At 38.1% G+C, this 26,505-nt stretch overlaps 1 protein-coding gene across 16 annotated transcripts in view; it reads right to left on the bottom strand.

Moving 5' to 3' along the window:
- Positions 1-472: 472 nt before the first annotated feature.
- Positions 473-26,505, bottom strand: part of CBFB (core-binding factor subunit beta) — a 90,410-nt gene continuing 64,377 nt past the window's right edge. For 4 of the 16 annotated variants that reach the window (XM_072635977.1, XM_072635975.1, XM_072635985.1 and 1 more), the window contains 2 exons: positions 19,724-19,772; positions 473-2,737 (listed from right to left, as the gene is read on the bottom strand). In XM_072635977.1, the coding sequence (XP_072492078.1) occupies positions 19,735-19,772 (38 nt within the window). In that variant the 3' untranslated portion in view covers positions 473-2,737; positions 19,724-19,734. Of the gene's footprint in view, positions 2,738-5,855; positions 5,958-15,803; positions 17,317-19,723; positions 19,773-26,505 lie in introns of those variants that run through there. The other 12 variants (XM_072635983.1, XM_072635973.1, XM_072635988.1 and 9 more) reach the window with 5 other exon arrangements.

The following is a 26,505-nucleotide window of genomic DNA, read 5'->3' as shown; positions in this document are numbered from 1 at the left end:
TTGCTTTCCTTTACTGCACTTATCCCAAAATACTGCATTTTAAAGATCTTTAAATTTGTGTCTTATTCCTCTCCCCAGTGGAACATAAACGTTTCATGGGAGCAGGGTCCTTTTCTTATCTGAAACTTTTATCTTCCCAACACCTATCACTGTGCTCTATGAAAAGTAGGCACTAAACACTTGTTGAATCAGCTCTAAATCTGTAATGGTCTAAGAATGAATGTCTTGTGACATTTGGAGTAGAGGACATTTTTGTGATCAGGACAAATGACCACTAGATGCCACTGTTGCTTTTAAATAAACAACTTAAAATACACAGCAAGCTCCTTCAGGATCACCCAGTGTTATCAGATAAATGCATCATTTTACAGTGAAGAAACTGAAGAATGTCAGATCTTTGTACAATTACTAAAAAATCACTGGAGAAGTAACATAAGAGGTTCAAATGTTGCAAACAAAAAGGAACAGACCATTGTTTTCACTACACAGTTTATTATGAAAGCAAATGAAACATAGAACAATACATATGACTAATGGTGGCAAAAGCAATATGGAAGCTTAAGGCAAGTCTTTAATAGAGATGAGTTCAAGAAAGATGATGCAACTTTCATTTAAATAGAGATTATGAAAAATATAAAATTGCATCAATAACTTAAAAAGGGGTACCACTTTAAAAAGTCTGCACTATTGGAAGACAAGGGCTCATGATCTTAATGCCAGCATTAAGATATATAGTAAGCAACACAGTGCTAAATGATGATAGGAGAAATTCAATATTTACAGAAAGATAGTGATGTTAACGTGATTGAATCTACTTTTATATAGTGATATGCCAAAACCCCTTTGCTCTAAGTGCTACGGAAAAATCATTAGACTATCCCAATCAAAATACGAGTGCAGAAGTAAAATCAACAGGAATTTTTACAGTGGAGGCCTTAACATATTAAGAACTCCTCAAAAGGTGATTTCCTTAAGGGCTATATGAGCAGTGTTACGTGTGTGTGTGTGTGTGTGTGTGTGTGTGTAAACATGGGAATTAGACAATATCAAATACTAAAACCAAGGTGAGAATAATGCATTCAAAACACTTATAGAAAAGATCAACATGATCTTTGTTCATGTATTAATATTTATGACCCTTTGAACACACTGCTTATCATGCATGACTTCAAATATATACCAAACAATTTTATTTTGAGATACAGGATATTATCTGTTCTATCTATAGCCATACCGAACATTAATTCTTTCCTCACAATCAAGTACATTATACACAATTATCTCAGTGAGACTTTAGCTCATTTACTGAACTGGACAGAAAACTGTTGATTTTTTTCCCCTTTGAACCCATAACATAATTAGTTACTTTATTATAACTAAATACATTTTTGTGAATTCATAAACGTGATGACAATATGGCTGTGAAAAATATCAGGAAATTGGTGCCAAGTGACAACACTTTTTCCAGTTTTGTTTCAAACAAAGGATGATGATATCATTTTGGTAAGAAGCCTATTTTAAAAAAATATTCTTACACAAATTTATCTCGTACAATTTCTACTATGAATCTTGTTGGAAGATGCCATTAAGATTAACCATTCCTTTCTCCCCTTAGAATAGTTCATAGAAGACAAAGGACTGCTCGTATGCACAGGATTAACATTTCCTGCACAAGCCTGTCCTTTCACCATCTGGATTTTTTTTTCAGAAACAACAAAAAAGGCACATAATAGAAAATACAGATAAAGTAGATATGTGAAACATGCTTTTTTAATACAATGATCACCCTTGTAGCTGCTTCCTCACTGTCTCCAGTCTGCTGCTGTCTATGAAGACGTTACAGTATCCCTTTTTTGAATAACTTTTAAAAATCCCTGAATAAAACAGAAGCCAACCTGTGACTTCTTATGAGCTTTAGTAGAATATTTTAAAGAAATAAACCACAACTTAAACTCATTCAATACAGAAAAAAATCTAAAAACAGGTCTGGGACAGAATATAGAGAAATATCAAATTTTAAAAACATTTAGGAAAGGAGGAAGGGAAACCAATTGTTAGCATTTAAAAGGATACTGTAACTTTAACAACTGGAAACATGTTAGAAAGTTGTGGTAGACAGCTCTGTGCTACTAGATTTAGCTTGTAAATATTGTAAAAATAATGTGAAAAACATCATCTTACTGATATTTTAGACTTGGAAAAGAAAAAATGGCAAAAAACTTAAGAATGCATACCTAATATGAAGCAATATAACAAAATTTCTAAAAGTCCATACAAAAAATTAAAATTGTGTAGAAAAAACTCATCTGTAATTTCTTGACCTATTTTTATAATGACATTAACTCCTTAATTAGAATTGAGAGGAGAAAATAGTTTTACAACTGGACAAATTTTACTTTTACTAAAGCAATAACAAAAAAATAAGCTTGCATAGTAAAACAAACTTTCAAACTATCACTAGCGACATGCCTAAAAGGAGAAATGCAGATATTGTAACATGAACATAGTGCAAACTATGGCAGTTCATGATGCCTGTGACTGCTTAGGTCAGGAAACAGACCATAGTATATCCAGTTATCACAGTTTCTGGTCTTTTATTCAATTATCTCTGCTAAGTTGAAGCAATATATATGTCAAGATGGATGGGAACACCTGTTGTTGCTGCTAATTAGCGTAGTTTGAGATCGTCACCACTACCTAAATTGGAACCAGGGCTAGGGTCTTGTTGTCTTCTTGCCTGCAATGAGAAAATATAAATTTGGGTCAAAACAGAACATAATCTGAAAATAAGAACTCTGTATACTTAAACTATGAAGCACAGCACTAGAAGAAATTTCATAGCTAAAAAACATGAACAAACCTTTCAACATAAAACAAAATTCAGGTAGGAAAGTAAAACTTTAGCAAAATATTATTTTATGATTTTTGAGTTTCAGTAGACTACTGTTACTTGTGGAATATGTTACCACTAAAATACAAGGGAAATAAACAAATTTCTTTCCTTACAAAACTCAGTTAACATAAAAATGTACCATGAGTACAGGATCAAATAAATTTAGTTTATGAGATGGTTTAATAGATAGTTATATGGTTAAGAAACGAGGCACCTCATGTCTACTGAAAAAGGGCTTACAGAATTCTATCTCCTTGAAGTCAGTCTTGGTTTTAACTAGAGGTAACGTGAGGACAACAATAACATAGGAAAGCAGTAGCAAGTGTGGTTCAACAGAAGCCAGTGAAAAATCTGGAGTGTGGCAGCCTGGCCCTGGCATTTGCCAGTTGATGTCCATGGACGGGCAGCTCATTTAACTTCAGTTTGTTTCTCATCTATAAAACAGGTTACTAGTCCTTATACTATCTACTCTTTACCTTATAGAAGTGTTGTAAACAAAGTATTTTGTAAATCTTAAGTCCTTAAAATGTAAATGAGTTTATTAATAATAAAAACAAATATCTGTAAGTGAACCAGCACTAACTCTACCTACCTGATATATATACTGTCTACTATACTACAAGCTATTCCTCATGCCTGATGTGTTACCTCCTCCTCTCTGCCCCTCAGAATCCTTAATTCAATTTAGGGGCTACCTCTTACACTAAATCACCGAATGCACTCTCTTCAGTTTTCCTTGTCCTATGCATGTTTGGGTAGATAGCCATTTTGCTGGTATAAAAAAGAAGCTAGCATTTAGGTAGCACTTTCCCAATATTATCTCCTTTTATCCTTACAACAGCCTCTGGAAGTAGCTGCTATAATTATCTCCATTTTACAGACAAGGAAAAGGAGGCACAGAGAAGTTAAGTGATTTGCTCGACGTCACAGTCAAAGATTATCTGAGGGAAGATGCGCACTTAGGTCCAGCAATATCCATTGTGCCCGTTACTGCCTAGTTGAATATAAACTCTTTGAGGAAGTGGGAATGTTTCCTTTTTGTTTTTAGTATCTACAGTCTCTTTTAGAAAGTAAGCACTTATAGATATTTAACTGACTCAGATTGATAAAAACAGATGCGGGAACCTGGGCCCATAGAGGAAACAGCCCTTACTAGCAAAAATGGATTGAGAACTCTGGCCTACTTCCCAGCCCAGTGACTGTTCCTTACACTTCTATCCCATTCTCTCCATCTTCAAATCATGACATATCCTTATAAAACAGAATGATGCCATGGAAAGACCCCTAACTTTGGAGTCTGGGGTCCTCGACTTTGCTATATGCTGAGTGTGGGCTCAGGGAGGGCATCGGAGGTCACTGGGGCTCACTCTCCTCAACTAGAAGATGTTTATGGTTCCTTCTTTCCTAAATCCCAGAATATGGCAGGATTTGGCATTAGAGAGGATAAGTTAGACGCAGGTATCTCTTAGCATGATATGATACTCTAATAAGTGACATTCCAATTATGTATTTTGTAATATGTCAACAGGCTAGTCATTTGAGAAATCACACAAAAGCTTTCAGCATGATTTCAGGCTAAGTAACCCTGGTCTCTTTGCTGTTCTTTCTATAAGACAATTCATTTCCTGGATTCTGTTCATCTCACTGGCTGGCCCCCAATCCTGGAACTTTCTTCCTCTTCACCTCTAGCTACCTTTATCTTATCTGGCTTCCTTCATATTCTAGCTAAAATCTCACCGTCTACAGAAATCCCCCTAAATGCTAGTGCCTTTCTGTTGATTTAGCTCCAGTTTAGCCCGAATTGATCTTGTTTGCACATGGTTGTTTGGATGTCATCCCTCCCACTAGACTACACACTCCTCAAGACTCTCTTTTCCTTTTTTCTGTAACTCCAGTGCTTAGCATGTAACAGGTTCTTAAAAATGTTTACTGACTGACTAGGTCTCTTGGGCTTCCCTGCCTCTTGGTGGCTGCTGTTGTTAGTGGTAGCAGGGCTGGGGAAGAGGCACTTATCCACAAGGGTTGCTCCCTTTAATGATGGCTTCCTGGGAGAGATTGGAGGCAGGACTGGTGGTCAAGGGGGCACTGCTATTCCTTATCTCCACTGAGTTCTGAGGAGAGATGGTAAACGGTGGTTTGCTCCATTTCTCCCTCAGGCTGTCTTGCTGTTTCAGAGAGGCTGGATGTCATGCTGCTGTGGTATATTACCAACAATGATTTGCATGTGAGAAGTGACATGAAAGATACATCATTTATGTCTGACTGCATGATGTGGGTCAATGCGTAGCAGGAGTGGGGTCACAACATACAGACAATTCAAGTGCTGCGCTGAGATCCAGGAGGAAGACTTTTAGTATTTTGAGTAGATCCCCTTTCTGTAGAGGATTTAGACAAAGAGGTGGACAAGAACTGCATGGGATAAGAGAAGCCAAGATGTGCACCTATAAAGTCACAGCTGAAGCTGATAAAATCATGGCTCCACCCAAGCATAGTGCTGTGGTGTGAAGAGCCTTGGCTAAGAATGAAAAGACCTGGGCTTGAGCCTCAGCTCTGCCATCTGCTCCCTGGCTGATTGTGGACCAGCTCCCACCTCAGCATCACACTTGTGGTCACTGCATTAGATTCAAGGACGTGATTTTTAGACAGATATGGTACATAAAGGCATACTATTAGTAAAAGCCTTCAAATTTGTTAGATATCATGAAGCTGTTGTTCAAAAAAAAAATCCATGTCTAGTGCTCATACAAATACATAATGCAACAAAGATTGAAAGAGAAAAAAAACTGAAAGCTGAAAGTTTAAAGGAGAAATATTTTAAAAATTTCCTTACTTTGGTAAGAAAAATTCAATTTGTTTCTTTGACTTGTTCAATGGTCTGAAAACTCTTTATATAACCATAAAACCAGCTCACTTTCTAATCTAAAATATTAAATATACAATATGAAATGAAGTTATAACTCACCTCTCTGGACCACAGTTTCCTCTTCTGTAAAATGAGGGATTTGGACTAGGTGTTCTCTATGGTGTGTCCCTTCCAGTTCCAGCATTCTAGGGCTCTGACTCTCTAAGCAGAAGGGATAAGGAAAGGGGACTGGACCTGTGATTTCATCAGTACAGGGAACTCCCAGGTGAAACAGCTTCTACTAATACAAGTCAGCATCTTCTTTGCAACTCAGCAGTATTAAAAGGTTTGCTTAGAGCACTGAAGGGTTAAGTTACTTGCCTGGAGTTACCCAGATAGGGCCAGGACTTAAACCCAGGTCTTCCTGACTTTGAGGCTGGCTTTCTATGCACTATGCCTTGCACCTCTAAGTTAGGATTTCAGGGCCTCCATGAATTTGTTTAAAAGCTTTTAAAAATAATTGTATTTCAGTTCAACTGGTTTCCTTTGTATTCTATGTATTGAAAACCATTATTCCGATAAAGGGTGCATAGATGTCATCAGAAAGCCAAAGGTGTGCCAAAAAAGGTTAAGAACTACTGTTTTAAGTAAAAGACTATATATACGTTATTCTGAAAAGGAAGAAAAAGGTTGTCTTCCTCTTGACTCCCTTTTCTTCTCATTCTCTGCTATTTCTCCTTTTTGAGTCTCGGGCAAATCATCTTCTCTTTGTTTTAAAAATGTAGATTATATACATAATTTATCTCACAGTAATACCACAGAAATTAATAAGGCATTATATACAGAATAACACTGGTGCCTTAGATATTAAATTAAGATGTTCATTTTAGGGAAATATATGACAACATTTTAGTTTTAGTTTTTAAAAAAAATTCTGAACTTCACACCACACTAAATAAAAATGACATTTCCACAGAGTCTGTCCATGATGCCTGCAGGTGTTTTTTTATGTTATCTCACTTGATCTTCACAACAACCCTGGGCCTAGGTGCAAACATTTCCCCCATTTTATAGATAAGGAAACTGTAGCTGATAAAGGTTAAGTAACTTACCCAAGGTCACAAAGCTGGTAAGTGTCTGAGGTAGGATTTAAACTTAGGTCTTCTTAACTCCAAGGCCAACATCTTATACATATATGAAGGTGTGTGTGTGTGTGTGTGTGTGTGTGTGTGTGTGTGTGTATGTACATTGCCTCATGACACTTCAAATCTCTTTTTATTATATATAGCTTGCTTTCCCTTTAAATATATACTAAAATTTACATGAAACTTTCAAACTTCTCTTATCTGTGATTCTTTCTGTGCATTAAAAAAATGCTTTGATGACCCTCTTTTCTTTTCCTTTTTTTGGCTACTCTATTCCTATATCCCCCTTCCCTCTCTTGCCCTTTTTTCCCCAACTGGAAAAAAAAACCAAACCCCTGTAACAAATATACAATTAGGCAAAACAAATTCCTGTATTGGGTATGTCCAAAGGTATCTGTCTCACTGTGTATTAGTAATGGTCCACCACCAACTCTGTGAGGAGGCGGACAGCATGCTTAATTACCACACCTTTGGAATTTTGGTTGGACATAGGACTGGTTTGAGTTCTTAAGTCCTTTAAAGCTTTTTTTTCCTTTATAACACATTTTAAAAGGAAGGTGCCTACTTGCCTCACCTAACAGTGTTAACTATTCTTCCAATTCAAAGTATTAGATGAAATAACATTATATATGGGTAAGTTAACTCCTTATTTAGACCCATCTGATTTTTGCTTTAGGTGATCAAATGAACAATGTTACAGAGGCATTCTGTGATGCTAATAGAGTCTGCTTGTAATAGATTAATGATGCTCTTGTAAAATGAGACAAACATCCTATTTTAAAGGTGAAGTTATGCAGGTGACCCTGGGTTCTCTAAAACTATGCTGAAAGACTACTAAATTAGTTAGTCAACAAACATGTATTAAACACTATTATGTGGCAGGTACTGTACTAGGTATTGGGGCTACAAAAAAATGCAAGAAGACAGTTTCTGCTCTCAAGTAGCTTAGAGTCTAATAGAGAAGAAGATGTACCACCAATTATGTACAAACAAGGTACATAAGGATAAATAATTAAGACTGAAGACACTAGAATAAGGGGAGGTGTGTAGGAAAAGTAGTCTTTAGAGAGTGGGATTTTAGCTAGGATTTGAGGGAGGCCAAGAGGCAGGGATGAAAAGTGGAAAACATTCCAGACATGGGGATCAGCCAGTGAAAATGCTTAGAGTTGGGAGATGGAATGTCTTGTTTGAGAAACAGTCAGGAGGCCAGTGTCATTAGATGAAAAAGTACAGGGAGAAGGTTTATAAAGTGTGAGAAAACTGGCAGTGGGGGGTGGAAAGGTTATGAAGAGCTGTGAATACCAGAGGAATATACAGAGAGAACCACTGGAGTTTACTGAGTGGTGGTGGTGATATGGTTAGACTTATGTTTTAAGAAGACCATTTTGACAGATGGAAGGTAGATTGGGTACAGACTTGGGGAAGGTAGAACAACCAAAACAGTAACTGTCCATGTGTAAGGTGATGTTGGTCTGCACCAGGATGGTGGCAGAAGGGGGTATATACTAGAGATGTTACAAAGATAAAATTGACTAGTCTTGACAACAGACTGGATATGGTGAGGGGGGAGTGGAGGGGAAGGGGAGAGAAGGTGAGGGAGGGAGGGACAGAGGAGAGATATTGAGGATGATAATTATGTGTGGAGCCTGGGTGACTGGGAGGATGTTGGTACCTTCAACCGTAATAGGGAAGGTAGGAAGAGGAACGGAAAGATAATGAATTCAGTTTTGAACATGCTGAATTTAAGAAGTCCAGTATATGTCCAATAGGCAGTTGGAGATCTAAGAGTGAAGGTCAACAGAGATTACAACTCCATAAGTAGAAATGAGAATCATCAGCACAAAGAAATAGTACAGAAGAAAAGAACCCAGGACAGATTCCTAGAAGATACCCAGGGTTACAGGGTGTGACTAGATGATGATCTAGCAAAGGAGAATGAGTAAGTGGCCAGATAGGTGAGAGGAGAACCAGGGAGTAATGCAGGGATGTACTGGAGCTAGTTCTAACCAGCTTGGAGAAATAGTTAATTTTTAGTGTGAGCATTTCTACCTCAGAAATCAGCAAATGCTACAATCATCGTTTGATTTGTTGTTTTGTTGGTAAGAAAGTAATGAAAATGTAAAGTAAACATAAAAGTATATGTGCATACAGCCTCCCCGCCCCCCAACCAGGGTTGTTAAACACTTATCAGCATACTTTTGTAATGCTCTATAAATACTGCTTGAGCTCAGGAGTGAAGTCGAAGGGTCTAGAATGAAGCTCTCGCAAGACTGGCCTGGTGACTGCAGGGTGCTAATAGTAAAAGTGATAATAATCACTGGCATTTGTGCTTGATCCAATCTGAGCCTCACAACACCCCTTGAACAATGTCAAGAAAACCTCGAGAGGAGAGTGACTGACAATGTCAAAAGCTGTAGAGTGTTAAGAAGGATGAAGACTGAGAAAAGGACATTCAATGTGGCCGAGCTCATTGGTGACTTTGGAGTGAGCAGCTCTGGCTGAAAGAGAAGGTGAGAAGCCAGATTGAAGAGCTAAGAAGAGAGTGAAAAAGGAAATGGAGACTCCTACAGGAGAGGGCCTTCTCAGAGTTTAGTCACAAAATGGAGGAAGGACCGATGTGTTTATTGCTTAGTGAGCATATTTTCTTTTCATGCTATTGTTTTTTGCTTCTCTTCTAGGCTGTCTTTCATTTCTGTGTATTGGCATTCCCAATCTTGTTTTCTCTTTTGTTTCTTTGGTGAGACTGCCTTGCAGTTTTTCCATTCTGCTCAGTATTTTTGCTGCGCAAGATATAAATTCTGCTCTTGTAATTCTAATTTTTCTTTTAAACCACTCAAGAACAGGATGTTGTGGTTCCATGTTCTCCTCACATTCCACGGGATCATCCCCCCACTTCCAATTGTTGGATCGTTTCCCTTCATTTCACAGTATTTGTTCATAGATGCCTGAGCTCACTTCTTAGATCTGGAGGCCATCTTTTTCCTGTTGTTCCTGTTTATGTTCAAGGTCTTAGAGGTCTCTTTTTCCTGAAATCTTTGGTATTTTTAGTGTCTCCGTCTCTTCCTTCTTGCTCATGTCCTGAGACTCTCCCCTCTTGACTGTGATTTCCTTGTTGATTGTATTTCAAAGTTATCTCAGTCTCCTCCCACACTGGATAATTCACAGTTCACCATCCCAGGTCTCTGTACCAAATGATTTTTTGGGTGGTCAGAACTAGCTCTGGCTAGATACTATGTTCTTTCTTTCAAGCTTGGTGAGTGCACAGCTCCCCAAAAACTCAGAGTCCTGTTCTGATAACCTACCACACTCCCTCTGTTCTTTCCTTCTCTGGCCCTGCACTAGTAGTTCAGAGCCTGCTTTCCTCAGTTCCAGAAGTTTAGGGCTCTGCAGCACTGGTGTTTGTGGGCTGCAGGCCTGGCAGACTTTTACTCCTGAGGGGCTGTTGCCAAGCTGGTTGTTAAGGCCTGGAACATATGTCCACAGCCTGGAGCTAGGGTCTCAATAGCACTGAAAAGAGGGGGGAGGAATGGAGTGCAGTGCTCAGTTTGATGCAAGTTTGTTGTGTCCTTGAATCTGCTAGTATAGCTTCATTGCCAGTAGCAGGGGAGGTGGGGGTGGGTACTGAGTAAGCTCATGAACCTATTTTTGGATTCTGGGTGTCCTACACCATGGAAACAGGTAAAATTGCTTTATCTTAGGTACATAATTTCTGTTTTGAAAAGGACTGAGAAGTCATGTAAACCCGAAGTCCAGCATTTGAGCTCTGAAGGGAATTAGGGAAATTAGGAGGTATGAGTGAGGAGGGAACTTATTCTAGGCATGAAGGATAGCCTAGGCAAAGGCATGGAGATGGGAGATGAAGTGTATGAAAAACAGTAAAAAGGTCAGTTTGGCTGAACTGTACAGTGTATGAAGGGGAGTAATGTATAACAAGACTGGAAAATTAGGTTGGAGCCAGGATGTGAAGAGTTTTAAATGTCAGGAGTTTGTACTTGATTTTAGAGGAAGTCACTGGAGTTTACTGAGCTGGGGTGTGTCATGGATAATTTCAGGAATATCACTTTTGGTAGCTATGGGGTGGATGGATTTAAAGACGACAGAAATTTGAGGCAGGGGGGCCAATTAGGATGCTATCATAATAGACTAAGTGGTAAGGCAGTGACTAACTGAGAGAAGGGGACAGATATGAAATTGGAGAGGTAAAATTGCCAAGATTTTGTAATTTCAGAAGGAATTTTTAATTTTTCTTAGAGAACATGTCTGAACATAATTTAGTACTCACTGCCTGATTATAGGTTACTGTTCTAGGTATGATAAAGTTTAAGACAAAAATGGCACATACATGAAAAGCTATAATATATCATAGATGTATTAGAAAAGTATAGAACAAAGTGGTTTTGTGAGGACAAAGGGCAAGAAGGTCACCAACTGGAGTGCAGGGTATGCTTCAAGCAAAAGGCTTCCTTCATCAGAGCTGGACTTCATGGAGGCAGGAGGGTATAGCTATGTTTGAGAGATAGTCCAATTTGGCTCAGGTGCAAAGGGAAGTATGAGATGGGGCTGGAAGAGTATGGTGGAAAGGGAAAAGAGAAGAGGAAGGAAATAAGGAGTTATATAGTTCCTACTGTGTGCCATGCACTGTGCTAAGTGCTTAAAAAAAAATTCCTAATCAATTATCTGATCCTCACATCAACCCAGAGAGGTAGGTATTACTATTATTATCTCTATTTTAAATTGAGGAAACTGAGGCAAACAAAGGTTAACTGACTTGCCTATGGTCACAGAGCTAGTAAGTGTTTGAAGCTGGATTCAAACTCAGGTCTTCCTGACTTGGGCCCAATGATCTATTCGCTGCACCATCTAACTGCCTAAGGAGGCAATAGGAAGCCAGTGAAGATTTCTAAACAGAGCAGTGATGTGATTAGGATCTGCTTAAGGAAGATTATTCACTAGTATTTAAGTTGGCTTGAAGGGGCAGAGAGAGTATGTAGATTGCTGGGAGGTGGCGTGGTAGACTTGAGATCAAAATGAGATAAGGTAGCTGCTGTGAGAGATGTGAAGAAAGAAAGAATGGAATAAAATGAATGAGGAGTTGAGGATGATACTGAGGTTGTGGACCTGGGAGACTGGAATGATACCGGTGCTTTGGAATGTAATAGGGAAAGGTCTGGGTTCTGTTTTGGACATATTGAATTTGAGATGCCAATGGTGTGTCCAATTTAAAACATGCAACTGGTGATGCAAGACTGAAGCTTTAAGGAGAGAAACTAGGCCTAATAGAACCATGAGGTACTAACCACAGTTAGTCTTACTTCTAAAGGCTTTGACAAGCTCTGTAAAAATTCAAAGTGACTAACACTCTTCCTATTCTTCAGTTACTTCAAAGAATCTAGGAGTAAGAAAGACCTTATGGGCCAGTGCAATCAACATCTGACCAATAATCTCCTATGAACACCCCTAACGTAAAGCTGTCGGTCTAAAAATAATAGCTAGCAGTTATATTGATCTTTAAGTATATTACCTCATTTGATCCTCACAAATTGTAATTATTATCTCCATTTTACAGATAAGGAATCTGAGGATGAGAGATTGTTTTACCCAAGGTCACATAGCTTAAAGAAGTGTCTAATCTGAGCTCAGGTCTTCTTGCTTCCAGGTTCAGTTCTCCATCCACTATGCCATCAAGCTTCCTTCTCTGCCTGAAGACTTTCACTGAGTGGGCATCAATACTGAAGCCTATTTTATTTTTGAAAAGTTCTAATTGGTAGGAAGATTTTTCCTTACACCAAACTGAAAGTTGAATCTCCAGTTATGAACAACTTCTTCTAGTACTGCTCCATAAGGTCAAAGTCAACTTACTGGATCAAGTTCTATTCCACCAAATCTCAGGGACACTCGATGATGTCAAATTTAACTCCTCGCATTAGAATCTTCAGCTCCTATTGTTTATTACTCTCTCTTCTGCTAGTCTTTCTCCTATGTCTTCTAGACTTGCTTTTCTCTGTGGTACCAAGTCTTCAGACTTGAGGAAAATGTACTTTCTCCTTCCTTTTTTAGTTTAAAGTCCTCTTGATTAGATTTGCAAGACTGCAGGTAATTATGTTTTAAACTTAATCTGTGCTGTAATTGCTTAACAGTAATCTCTATTTGGTACACACTGTCCCTTGTCAATAGCCTATATTTGACACCATGGTCCTCAGACAACATCTTCTAAGCCATCTTTTCATTTCCCACACTCATTTTTCTCTTCTGAATCCTCAACGTTTAATCAAAAATAGGGATGAAACTATTTTTACTCTGTGATTTATATTTCACTGACTTTTAGTCTGAATTACAGTTAAGATGGTAAGTTCATTAAGTCAAATTTGTTTTAATAGCAACAGTCAGTCTACTTTTATATGTGCCATAAGTGCTTAAGGCATACCTACTATTTATCAACAACATTCACCAATTTTGGGCGATAAAATTAGTCAAATCACATAGTTATTTCTATTTTTGCTATTTAAATGAGATCCAAATAAGTGAAAGAGTTTTGCTTTCCAAAACAAACTTTGCAAGGAAGTCATACTTGTCTTTCGTATGCCCTCAGAAGCATTATTTATCTCAGTCTTTAAATTTCTGCCATATGAAGTTTCTAAGTCTCAATAAAATTCAACATCAGCTTCCATCTTTGCAAACTCTGTTAGAATTCTTAGATCTAAACAATTTTAATATCAAGAAACTGTACATTTATAAAACTACCCAAATATTACAATGAACAGGCCAGCTGAAAACTATACTGTAATCATAGATCTAAAAATGCTATGGAATGCATATATCTCAGAAAGACAATTTCTGTTCTGTACAGAATCAATGCTGAATGTTGTATAAAACAGATCAATTTTGCACAATCAGGGAACACTAATATAAGCATTTTGTTTCAGTCAATGAAGGTTAGAAAGGGGCTGAGCACTGAAGAAATCTTGACTGAAAGGAATCAATACTAATTATATATTTATAACATCACTGCCAGCCCACCAGTAATACTTTGTGAGACGGTAAGGTTTCAGGCTTTTGTCCTACAAAGAGAATAATGTATTAAATGGGAAGATTGTGACTTCTTTTTTGACTTGTATAAGAATGCATGTTTCTGTTTTAGTGTTTGCTAAATGCATGGCGGGCTGGGCTATGCAGGATGGAAAGGATTATTTTACTGGGGTTGTTTTTGGCGACTAAAAATACTTTTAAACTTCTTTTCACATTGAGGCAATGAGACTGAGAGATGAAGACAAGAAGGGGCGGCCACAGTGGCTGAACGGAAACACCTCGGGGCAACATAAGATGAGGAACAAAGAGAAAGCAGAGAGATTCCATGTCAGTTTGCAAAAGGTACAAGGCACCTCACAGACAAACACTGACAAACTGCAGATTATTCAGGGGAAGGGGCCTAGAAACCATGTCATTTGAGCAACAGTTCAAAAAATGGAAGACAGTCAAGTGAAGTTACATTTTAGATGAGACATGACAGTTCTGTGTGTTCAAATATTTGAAGGTGTATCATATGAAAAGGAAGCAAAACTTGTCCTATGATGTGCAAAGGGCAGAATTAAGTCAAATAGGTAGGAATTACAAAGGAGGCAGAGTTTTTGCTCAATGTATGGAATGAATAACGTCCCAACAAATAATTGTCCTACGCTGAAACAGCTTCTTGGTTTTTTTTTAAGTTTCAGTCCGAGGCTAAATAAGAAAACCTGACAGAGACATCATAGAAGTACTTCCCATATGGATGGGAAGTTGAATTTAATGATCTTTAAGGTACCCTTCCAGCTTCTAAATTTTGTGACACTAAAGTATGATGTTCATAAGTTTATATTCCATCAGTCAGTCAGTCCTGTCTGTTAGTAGGGTAGGAGAGCATTATTCAGAAAATCTTTTGCTACTACCTATTCAGTCCACAATGACTGTTCCCTTATTCCTAACCCTTCTGATGCACACAACTTTTAATATAAAATAGATGTGGATAAGCCTGAAATGAGGATATAGTTTTGATTTTAATAGTTTATGCAGACAACTTAATAGAGTAATCTAGAAATGTTGGTTACTCCTTTTGGGCAGTAAGGTGGTACAGAAGAGGAATGCTATAATATCCCTGGTTGATTTAGAAACTATAAATAGTTTCTACTTCTGTCAACCTGAGAAAGGCTTGGATGACCAAAGACTAGGTGAATCTAAATTGCACCCTTCTCTGAGGCTATTCCTCTAATGGCCAAGGCTGAGTGGAGGAAGTAACTAGGGACAAAGGCCTCTGGATCAATGAAAATTAGCTGGCTAGTCTCCATTTTTATCAAGTTAAACTATTAACATTTTTAAAAGCCTTTAGTTTTCTAAAGGAAATATGAGACTAGCCTAAAATGAAAGAAAACTGCCGATAAAGAAGTACAGAATTTCAGTACCAGAAAGGACCCTGGAAAGGACCACCTAATCCAACCTAATTACTCAAGCCTATAATGCTGGCTAGAACCCAGATCTCTGGAAAAGATAAACTTTTGCTAACAACTTACACTGTTTACAAAGCACTTTAGAGTCTACAAAGCTCTTTCTTCAAAACAACCCTGTGCGCTGGGTAATAGCAGTTTTATTAATGTTTTACCCATAAGAAACTAATGCAGAGAGGTCAAGCCTATGGGTCTGTGGTGAAATCAGAACCTGGGTCTCCTGACTGTTGAGTCTGGTATTCTATTTACAGTACCACAACTGCCACTAGGTTGTACCTTACATTATTTCTAAGCCTAATCAATAACTTTTAATTGTGATGACTAAAACTAAAGAAACAAAGAGACAGTGATTCTTAGAATTACTGTTACAGAAATCTGGTGATCTCAGATGACTTTCCTGAAATATTCATTAAAAAGCAAAATTAGAGTCAACAGACTGGAATAAAAGGTTAACTTACAGCACTAAATATTTTTAAGATATAACAAATGAAATAAGGAGGTTATTTTACAATACAGCAGTTTGTAATATTATATCCCATATTACATAAGTGAAATATGCAAGCTTCTAGACTGATTATGCAGGCATTTCCAATTATAATCCAAGTTAACATGCATTTATTTATTTTAAAAAAGCGTCTATTATGCGTCAGGCACTGAACAAAGACAAAAGGACTGGTCTCTGCCTTCCAGGAACTTACAGTCTTCTGGGGGGAAACAAAATGCAAACAAGTAAATACAGAATAGATACCAAGTAACTTTGTTGCGGGGATGGAGTGTTGGGTGGGAAAAATTGGGAACCAGGGAGTCAGGAAAGGGCCCTTATAGAGGGCAGAACTTGTATGGGGGGAGGGAGCTCTGAAAGGAGGTAGAGATCTCAAGAGGAAGAGGTGAAGAGGGAAGCACATTCCAGATGTGAGGGCAGCCTGGACAAGGATGTGGAATGTTATGGATAAGAAGTAGCAAACAGGAAAGTTTGGCTGGAGATTAGAATGTTAAACATTATGTGAAGGACACGTAATTTGTAGTAAGTCTGGAAAGAGAGGCTGGGGTCAGATAATAACGGGCATAAAATACCAGATAAGAAAGTTTGCATTTTATCCTAGAGCAGGGAGTCTTAACCTGGGGTCCATGAACTTGTTTAAAAAATATTCTGATAACTGTATTTCAAAGTAAACTGATTTCCTTTGTAATCCTGTGCATTAGAGACAGCTGGTGGCACAGCAGATACAGCACTGGGCCTGGGTCAGGAAGACTTGGATTCAAATGTGGCCTCAGACATTTGCTAGTGTATGACCCTGGGCAAGTCACTTTATCTCTGTTTTCCCTCAGTTTCTTCAACTGTAAAATGGCACCTTGCAGGGTTGTTTTGAGGATCAAATTTGATAATATTTGTAAAAGCAGTGCCTGTACATTCCCTCATTTCCCCCACTTTTCCTATACTATGCATTTTAAAAATATTATTCTGATAAAGGATCTATAGGCTTCAGACAGCCAAAGGGGTCCAGGTCACAAAACCAGTTAAGAATCCCTGCCTAAAGGCAATAAATACAGAGCGATAGAATGTTCTTTAGTGGGAGTGACATGGTCAGCCCAGGGCTTTAGGGATATTAATTTGGCAAGTGTAGAGGATGGACTGGAGAGTGTAGGGCCAGATGCAGGAAGAACAACTGAGATGCTACCACAACAGTCCAGGAAAGAGGTGACGAAGGTCTGAACTGAGGTGGTAGTCACATGAGTGGAAGGGAGAGATGCTGATAATGTGGAAACTGGATTGACCAGACTCAGCAAGTGACTGGCTACAGGTGATGAATGAGAGTGAAGAGTCAACGATAACTTCTCAGCTTTGAGCTTGAGTGACCAGAAGAATGTTACTCTCAACAGAAAGCTAAGTTCACATGGTGCCTCTGATAATCGATGTGACCCTGGGGGCAATATTTAACTTCTTCTGTTTCAGTTCCTTATCTGTAAAATATGGATAATACTATTTACACTACAGCCACTGGGAAAATGCTCTGTAAATCACTTAGCACTATGAAAACATGGGTAATCATTTGTTATTATTGTAATAAAGCTAGGCTACAGAAGAAGGTAGGTAAGAAAAATCTTTACCAGCTGGTACTTGTCAGACAAGCAGACACTGGCCATCAGCATGCTTATTATATAAACCACATAATATTCTCATCCAAACTCTCTTAACTGATTATCTGGAGATAACTGAAAATTGTAGGCCATTTTTTTTCAGCATTTATATATGAACTTCCTGGCCGCACCCCCCCCCCCCCCCCGAAAGGATCATAGAATTTAGAGCTGGAAGGAACTTTAGAGATCATTCAGTCCAATTCCTTCACCTTATGGAGGAGGTAATGAGGCCTAAAGACTTGCCCGGGGTTCACAGATTCAGTTCAGTAGAACTGAAATTCAAACGCAGATTTTCTGAATCCATATCCAGTATTCTTCCTATTATGGATTTCTAATATAAACAATTTGACTTGGATTAGGGAGATGAAATTCCTACTTTAATTAAAAAGAAAATTAATGCATACATAGAACAAAATCTATCCACTGAGATAGGACAACAGAGAAAATAGGATATGCTAACAATAGCCTCTATTTATCAGAAATAGAAGAAGGGAAAGAATACAAGTCAGGCATGCTTTCTTCCTCCTACAGCATATTACTCTACATTAGTCTGTAGTCATTACATCATATTAGCTCTCTGTATGACTTCCACCCTCTTCTTTCCAGCCTAACTTCTAAGAGAGGCCCACTGCAGATAGGAACTTTCATACGGTCGACATTTTTTCTAACATGTCCTCTAGCATAGTTTGGCAATTTAAAAACTGAACTCTGTAGGGGGTTAAAATAAATAAAGAATAAGAGATTTTTCTTGGAACACAGAATCTAAGGCTCCAGGAATACACAAAAAACAAACATAAAAACCACACACAGACTTGCGCCTGTTTCTATTACAAAAATAGTCTCCACGTATACTGCTGAGCTGTGCTCACACAGAGGACCCAGCAGAGTAAGCACTTTTTCCTGGTTATTCTTTCTCCAATGTAAAGACCACTTCTGCTTTCTAGCATATTCTTACAGGAAAAAATAGTTTTATAGGTAAAAATGGAATTAATCAACTTTAGGACACTGTATTGTTAGGAGGTGGTTTAGAAAATAAAATTAAATGCTATCTTAAACTTAATGGTCCAAATACCAATCAAGTTAACAGTCAGATGCACAGATATAAAGTGGATACACGAGTAGGCTACCAAGTAAACTGGTATAGTGCTAAAGAGGTCACCAAAAATGCATGCAAACCTTCCCACAAGGATAGCACTAATACCATTTCCTTAATATTTAATCTTCCATTTGAACAAAATGGGAGGTTGAGCTTAATTGCTATTTCTCTAGCATTTTAAGGTTTACAAAATATTTGCTTCACAACAATCCCATGAAATAGATAAAGTATGCATCATCTTTATTCTGAAAATGGACAACAAACAGATTTATAGAGATTAGGTGATTTGTCGAAGGCCACACAGATAGTAAATGTTGGAGCAAGGATATGAATCCAAATCTACTGACTCCCAGTTCAATGTTCTGTCTACATACCAAGCAAACTGATTTCAAGTGTCCCCTCCCAAACAATTAGAAAAATATATAACTTTGTGGGAATAGGAGGCATGTATAATAGTATAAATTTTTGGGGTAATGAATTTTAAAAAAAATAACCTTTCCTAGATAATGCTAATTATAATAACATGAATGAGAGGTGAGTTGGTATTGTTCTTAGAGTGGGAGGATAATAAATAGTCCAAGTGTTGTAATGGTATCACAGAAATATTAAAAGAGTCAGAGGAAGGTTTCTAGTAGTAGGCCCTTAAGTATTTACAGAAGGACACACACAAGAGCTGCACAGTGTAAGAAAGCGGTGAATGGGCTGTGACCCGCACTTGTGAGGGTTATAACCCTAACAAGGAGATTACAGACTCCTCAAAGAGCCCTTCCCTCCCACCTACAGGAAGTGCTTTTCTAACCTCAAAGGATATGAACAAGAGCTATTACGATGATGAGGTGAGAGAAAAGGTGGTAGAAGAGGGCTAGACTTGGAATCAAGAAGACCTGAGTTCAAATCATTTTAATCTTTCAGTGCTACCAGATAACTATTAAAGTTATATATAAATGTTAGTTATCATCATCATCATTTGTTAGAATAATGGAATGTTCCATATGATCACAGATTTAGAACTGGAAAGGAACTTAGAGGTTAACCCCATCATTTGATAAGTGAAGTTAACAGACAAAAGGCAATTGTGAGTCTACAAGTACAGGCTACAGATGACAATCTGCATTGATGGAGGAAGTTTCCAACCTGGGAGTTCCTTACACAGCTGAAATCACAGGTCTGCTGGACACTCCCTCTGAAAAAAAAAATTATGGATGATTTTAGTCCATAAATAAGCATCAATGATTATGTGTTTGTGAAATGGCTTTCAGAGAAGTCTATTCAGGTCAGGGGCATATGTGCAAGATTAACTAACAGAACTACAAAATTATTTCTCCATGACTTTTTTGGTCATATTGCTGTTAACTTGCTTGTCGAGGTTCATTTAAGGTTCAGTTTTGGTACACCTCATCATCACCCTGAGTGTCCTTTGCCCCTCTGAATGAAGGGCTGGAAGGCAAAACAAAGAACTTCTCTCAAAGTCTCCATTTAAAGAGGACTCCCAAGTCAGCCATCTCTTTGTTTCCCACCAGTTAGTACCAGGACTGGACTCCACTATGCCCCGCCCATGTACCTTCTTCTCTAGTTTCCAGCCCCTACCCTCCTTTTCAGCTTCCTTTTGTAAGCTGCCTTCCCCATTAGATTGTAAGCTCCTTGAGGCTAGGGACTATCTTTCCTTTGCACATTTGTATCCTGAGTGCTTAGCACATAGTAGGTGCTTAAATGTTTTATTAAATGACTTTGGACAAGTCACTTTCATCTGTAAAATGAAAATACATTGGACCAGATGATAGCTAAAGTCCTTCCTAATGTTGACATTTTATGAGTGACTGCTTTACGACAGGTATTCTCAATACTGACTGTTACAGACGCCTTCAGCAAACCATAAACATGAAGTTATTTTGATTATTCACTCCCATTGGTAAAAAAATTTTTTTTTAACACAAACTTCCAGCATATATATTTACACACACACACACACATTAGTAACTACATATACCTATATGGTTCTAAGTTCATTTTATTTCAATACTTGACTTTAGTGGCTGTCATAGTTGACAAAGATACTTCATTCACCAAGATACATAGATAGCTCCAAAGTAAAGAAGTGAATTGTTGGCTGTACTTATTCAATCATGATTCTCATTCAATACCACCCATGAATTATGCAAAGGTATTTGTAAAAATCTACCTAGTAAATTTTCATCTTCCCCAATATAAGCCAATTATTCTTGCAAACTAATCTGAAGGCTGGGGCAGCTTGGTGGCACAGTGGATAGAGCACTGGGCTTGGAATCATGAAGACTCATCTTCATGTGTTCAAATCTAGCCTCAGACACCCTTTAGCTGTGTGAGGCTGGGCAAGCCACTTAACCCTGTCTGCCTCAGTTTCCTCATCTGTAAAATGAGTTGGAGAAAGAAATGGCAAACCACCCCAGTACCTTTGTCAAGAAAACTCCAAAATGGCATCATGAAGCATTGGCTATGACTGAAATGACACAACAAAATCTGAAGGTGCTGAATTTTCAGATATATTTTTAAACAAATAGGTATAGGCAGAGACACTCTTCATTTGGAAGATCTTTAAATAGGTTAGAGAATTGTTTTCAAGTTTAAGTTATATAGATATGAGAGTTCTTTTAGGTGACATGCTCATATCATTTGAGGCAACAAATCACATTAGTTATGAAAACATTTCCAAGTACCTGTTTTGAAAATGCTCTCATCATAATACAAATTTCCTACTGAAAAGCACTTAGTTTTTCATTTTCTTTGTTAAAAAAATGTTACCTTTGTCTGATATCCAAGATATATAAGAAAGTAATACAAAATGTTTAGTCATTCCCTAATGGATATAAATAGTTCTCAAAAAAAGCTCCAAATCCTTAATAAGAGAAATACAAATCAAAACAAGACTGAGGTTCTACTTCACACTAAGAAAATTTGAAAAAAGATAAAATATGGAACTAGTGAAGGTTGGGAGTATGGAAAGTTAGATACACTAAATACACTGTTGGTAGAGCTGTGAAACAGTCTAACCATTGTGGAAAGCAATCTGGAATTACACTAAGACAATAGTTAAAATGTTCATGAGGCAGCTAGTGGCTCAGTGGATATGGTGCTGGGCCTGGAGTCAGGAAGACCAGAATTCAAATCCAGCCTCAGAAACTTCGTAGTTTTGTGATCCTGAGCCTTCACCTCTGATTACCCATCAAAAGGATCTACTCGATCCACTGGATAAGGAAAGGATAAACCACTCCAATATTTTTGCCAAGAAAACCTCATGGACAACTATGATCCATAGGGTCATGAAGAGTCAGACATGACTGAATAGTGTTCCAACCCTTCGATGCGTGATCTCAGTATGAGGCTTCTACCCAAAGGAGGTCAAGGAAACACCAAAAATTCATAGCAGCACTTTTGGTATAAACTCCAGATGGATACAAAGAAAATGATTATCCAATTGGTGAATGGTTAGACAGACGGATGTCATGAACATGAAGGAATATTACTCCATTCCAACATTCCTTACCCCTATGAGAGTGATTCTATCTTGAAGAGTCAACTCAATAAGAGAAGTCTATGCCAAGTACTATCCTATCATCAGAAATCTCTGCCGTGGTGCTCCACTTCTGTTCCAGCCCTCTCCTGTCAGGTCCACTGCAACACTCGTTTGCCTCCATATCACTGGTGCCCCCATCCCTTTCATCATCTTCTTCATATGTATTGTCTTTCCCCATTAGAATGTAAGCTCCCTGACAGAATAGAACATCTTATTTTCTTGTATTCCCAGTGCTTAACACAGTACCTGGCATACAGTAAGTGCTTAACAAATATTCATTCTCTCTCATCATAAGAAAGAATGAAGATAAAGAATACAAGGAGGCATGAGAAGATTTATATGATTTATGTGGACTGATGCAAAATAAAGTAAGCAGAAATGGAAAAATAAAACACAATTATAAAAAAAAACCATAAAGAGCAATACCAGAATTAAAACTGAATGCTATCGTCAATAAACATTTATTAAGAGCCCATTAGGCTCTTAATACAAATCCAAATAGTGTCTGTTCTCAAGGAGCCCATAATCTAACGGGGGAGGTAACATGTAAACAATTATATATAAATAAGACTTATATAAGATAAAGTGGAGACAATCAAGGGGAGGTGAGTGGTGATGTGTGGAGTCCCTCCTACAGAAGGTGGAATTCTAATGGCCTTCCTATTACCTCCAGCACACAATATAAAAAATATACTGTCTGGCATACAAAGCCCCACATAAATCCCCTACCCCCACTTTTTTAGTCCTCTTACACTTTACATGTACTCTTTGATCCAGTTACATTGGCCTTTTGCCATTGCTTGAACCTGACAATTCATCTCCTAACTCTGGGCGTTTTCACCAGCTGCCAGACTGGAGAGAGTTAAGAATAAAGTGGAAGAATAGATTGTAGATGGCCTCCAGAAAAGGGAGAAGAGATATGGGGCAATAACCAGTGGAGATGAATGGATCAATGGAAGGTTTTCTGAGGATGATGGAGATATGTATGTAGCCAGATGGGAAGCACATAGTAGAAAGGGAAAAATTGAAGCTAAATGACAGAGGAGACAATCTGCTGGAAAAGACGGATGGAACGGAAACATTCATGCATATAGAACGGTTTGCTTTGGTAAGAGGAAGGGCCACCTTCTCAAATGAGATGGGGTGAAGGAGGAGAAAATGGTAGAAGGCATCTGTATGAGGTGAGATGAGGAAGAGGGGACAAGAGGGAGCTCTAGGCAAATGGTCTCATTTTTTTCAGTGAAATATGAGGCAAGGCTCTTAGCTGAGAAGATATATGGGAGATTTGAGGAGAGTGAAAAGTTTTGGAAAAGCTGCTGTGGTGAGTGGGATAGTGAGTCAAGCATGGAGTGTAAAAGGATTGCTTTGCTACTGTGTAATAATTATAGTGACCATGTTTGGCCCTGAAGAAGACCCTTTCCCTCCTTCTTTGCAAATGTGGGTAACTATGGATGTGAAACAGTACACATTATCATACTCAATTAAAGCGTTATAGTAGTTTTCCTTAACTACTTTTTCTACCCCTTTTCTTCTTTGTTATAGGAACAGGCCCTCTGGATGGAGGAAGAAGATGTATATGTTGGGAAATGAAGGGGACCTAAAAACAAAGATCAATAAATGCTTTTAAAAATGGCATCCTGAAATGACAGGTAAGTATTCATATTTAAAAAAACTCTGTTGGGTAGCATACTACTAATAGTCATTTGTTATAAAAAGGTCACTTAATTTGACAGTTTTTAAAAAAGAGAAATGCATAACATCTTTAAATTCTACACCTTTTGCTATGCCATAGCTGGCAAATGTCAACATGGAGAAGATGTTGGCATATGTAATCTTTTGGGGGTAAAAGTTTTTGGAGATTTTTTTAAAAATCTGTTTTGGCAACATATGCCAAATAAATACTCTGTGGTGAAATATTTGCCTTCATTCCAATATGCACTTCAGTTTAGAACTCTGCAAATAGTTTTCACTGTATTACAAATCTTTTCTTATAGCTTTTTTCAAACACTTCTTAAAACTAGCCTGGTTCCATGAAATCAGAGATTCAGCTAAGTTTGTAGATGTTGAAACCAAGCAAGTGAATCTCTAAATACTCAAATATGAAAAATGGATCAGTGATTTTCTTGACTGGAAGTTCCAATGAGCGGTCACTCCATTTATTAAATGCTTACTATATGCCAGGCCCTGAACCAGAAACTGGGAATATAAAGATAAGAATGAAACAGGTGCCTCTGTGAGTAGGAACTGTTTAATTTTCTTCTCCTTGTAACCCCACTGTCTGGCACCTTAGAGGTGCTTAATCAGTACTTGTTGGATCATACTCCTACTTCCTGACTGGGAACTGATTAAATATGTACAATGAAACACATATTTTTGGACAGGGCTAATGTGGGAATTTGTTTTGCTTCACTACATACTTTGTTATGAGGGATTTTTGGAGGTACAGTGGGAGGGAGAGAAAATTAATGCTTGTCAATTGAAAGACTAAACATAAAAAAGCCCCAACTTTAATTGAAGATATCAGTTTTTTTTTTGACATTACCATGTTGGTAGTCTGTTTTAGAGAAGAGTTTTCCATATGGATGTCAAAAAATAAATATTCATTGATTGACTCATTGGCATTACTTTAGGGGAAGCAATGTACATTTAAATAGTCTACATACAAAACAAACACAAGGTTAGGAGGGAAGGCATCAGGTGCTGAGGGAATCGATAAAGGCTTCATGTAGAAGGTGATGCTTTGGCTAAGTCCTGAAGGGAAAAGGATGCTAAGAGTCAGGAGTGAGGAAGGAGTGAACTTCTGGCAAGGAGGGCAGCCAGCGTATGCATAATAAGGGCTAGAAAGGCACGTTAGGCAAAGGTCGTTAAAAGTCTTAAATGCCAAACAGAGCAGTCTCTCTTTGATCCTACAGGTAACAAGGAGTCAATGAAGTTTACTGAGTAGGAAAGATGACATGGTCTGACTTGTCTTTCAAGAAAATCACCATGGCATCTGTGTGGGGGAGACCAATTAGGAGGCTACTGTAGTTACATGAGAGGTGCTAAGGGTGGAGATTGTGTGAAGTACAGAAAAGGGACAAACACTAAATCTCTTGTAGAGGGGGATGCGACAAGATTTTGCAACTAATTGGATACAAATGTGGGGTGAGTGAGAGTGAGTGGGTGACACCAAGCTGTGAACCTGGGTGGCTAAGAGGATGATGATATCCCTTACAGAGAAACAGGGGGGTTTGGAAGAGGGATAGGTTTTGGTGAAAGATAATGACACTTGATACTTAGATCACCATTTATCCATGCCTATTCATTCTGTGTGACTCACTGTTACTTAGAAAATGAAAAAGAGGTACTGGAGCTTCTACTCCTTGGCCATAGCCTGGTAGCCCCATGTCCAAGGGCATGCAGCCATCGGATGATGTGGGGACAGAAGAGGATACGTTAGGTGAGGCAAGACATTTTAGGTTATAACAGTCCCCAAAAGATGAAGTCTGGTCCAGAAGAGAACTTGCACAGTTGGATTAGAGAGGGTTGAACTGTTGGGTAAGAATAGGTGAAGGGAGTGATGGGATGTGAGGGAGATAAGTTCCATGACTGGCTAACACAAGGAGAGTAGGATATGACCCCTCTTCCCACCCCTTAACTTGCTGATTTTGTATTCCTGGGCTTATTCCAAGTTTCTCTGGGGGTGCTTTGGAGACCAGATTGTGTAGTTCAATAGGGGAAAAAGTTCCCCACTTTGAGGACCACTAATGTTTTTCATTAATTATAGAAGGTGCTCAGAAAGACACAAGCAAAAATCTCACGGATGAGATGTTGTGAATGGATTTTGAAAAGGACTGGTGATGGGATTATCTACCCTGATATTATCACAGATGCAATGAAATCAATTACTTATGTATGCACTTTGAAAAAAAAGTGTCCAAAAGTCAAAATATTCTGTAATTTTTATTATAGTGAATTTATGGATAAGAAAACTAAACATTTTGAGGGCATTCAACATTAGGTATCATTTAATATTTTTCTGAGTGTCCTTGTTTTCTAAATTTAGGTTATCTCACGTTCAGGTATGTTAAAGGAATTAAAACACCATTTCTATAATCAGAACACAATCTCTGCTAAGTCCTTAGAGATTCTGCTTTTTAGAACTCCTGGACCAGTTTCGGGACATATAAATGGGCAGGCTGAAAGGCTAAAAATTCCTGTGGTAAACTTTGGGTTACCTTTTCTAGTAATAATAACTGATATCGCCTGGCACCAGTCCCACTCGACAAAGTAGTTTTAGGAATCCTGCTATCTTTTTTACATAAGCATATCAGAACACACATTGGCTCAGTTTCGCCAATTCTGGTACATCTTAGTAAGCACCTCA

Source organism: Notamacropus eugenii, chromosome 1, assembly GCF_028372415.1.
Source record: "Notamacropus eugenii isolate mMacEug1 chromosome 1, mMacEug1.pri_v2, whole genome shotgun sequence".
In the NCBI taxonomy this organism is placed as follows: domain Eukaryota; kingdom Metazoa; phylum Chordata; class Mammalia; order Diprotodontia; family Macropodidae; genus Notamacropus; species Notamacropus eugenii.
Note: the sequence above shows the minus strand (reverse complement) of the source record. Positions and strands in the feature narration are given on the sequence as shown.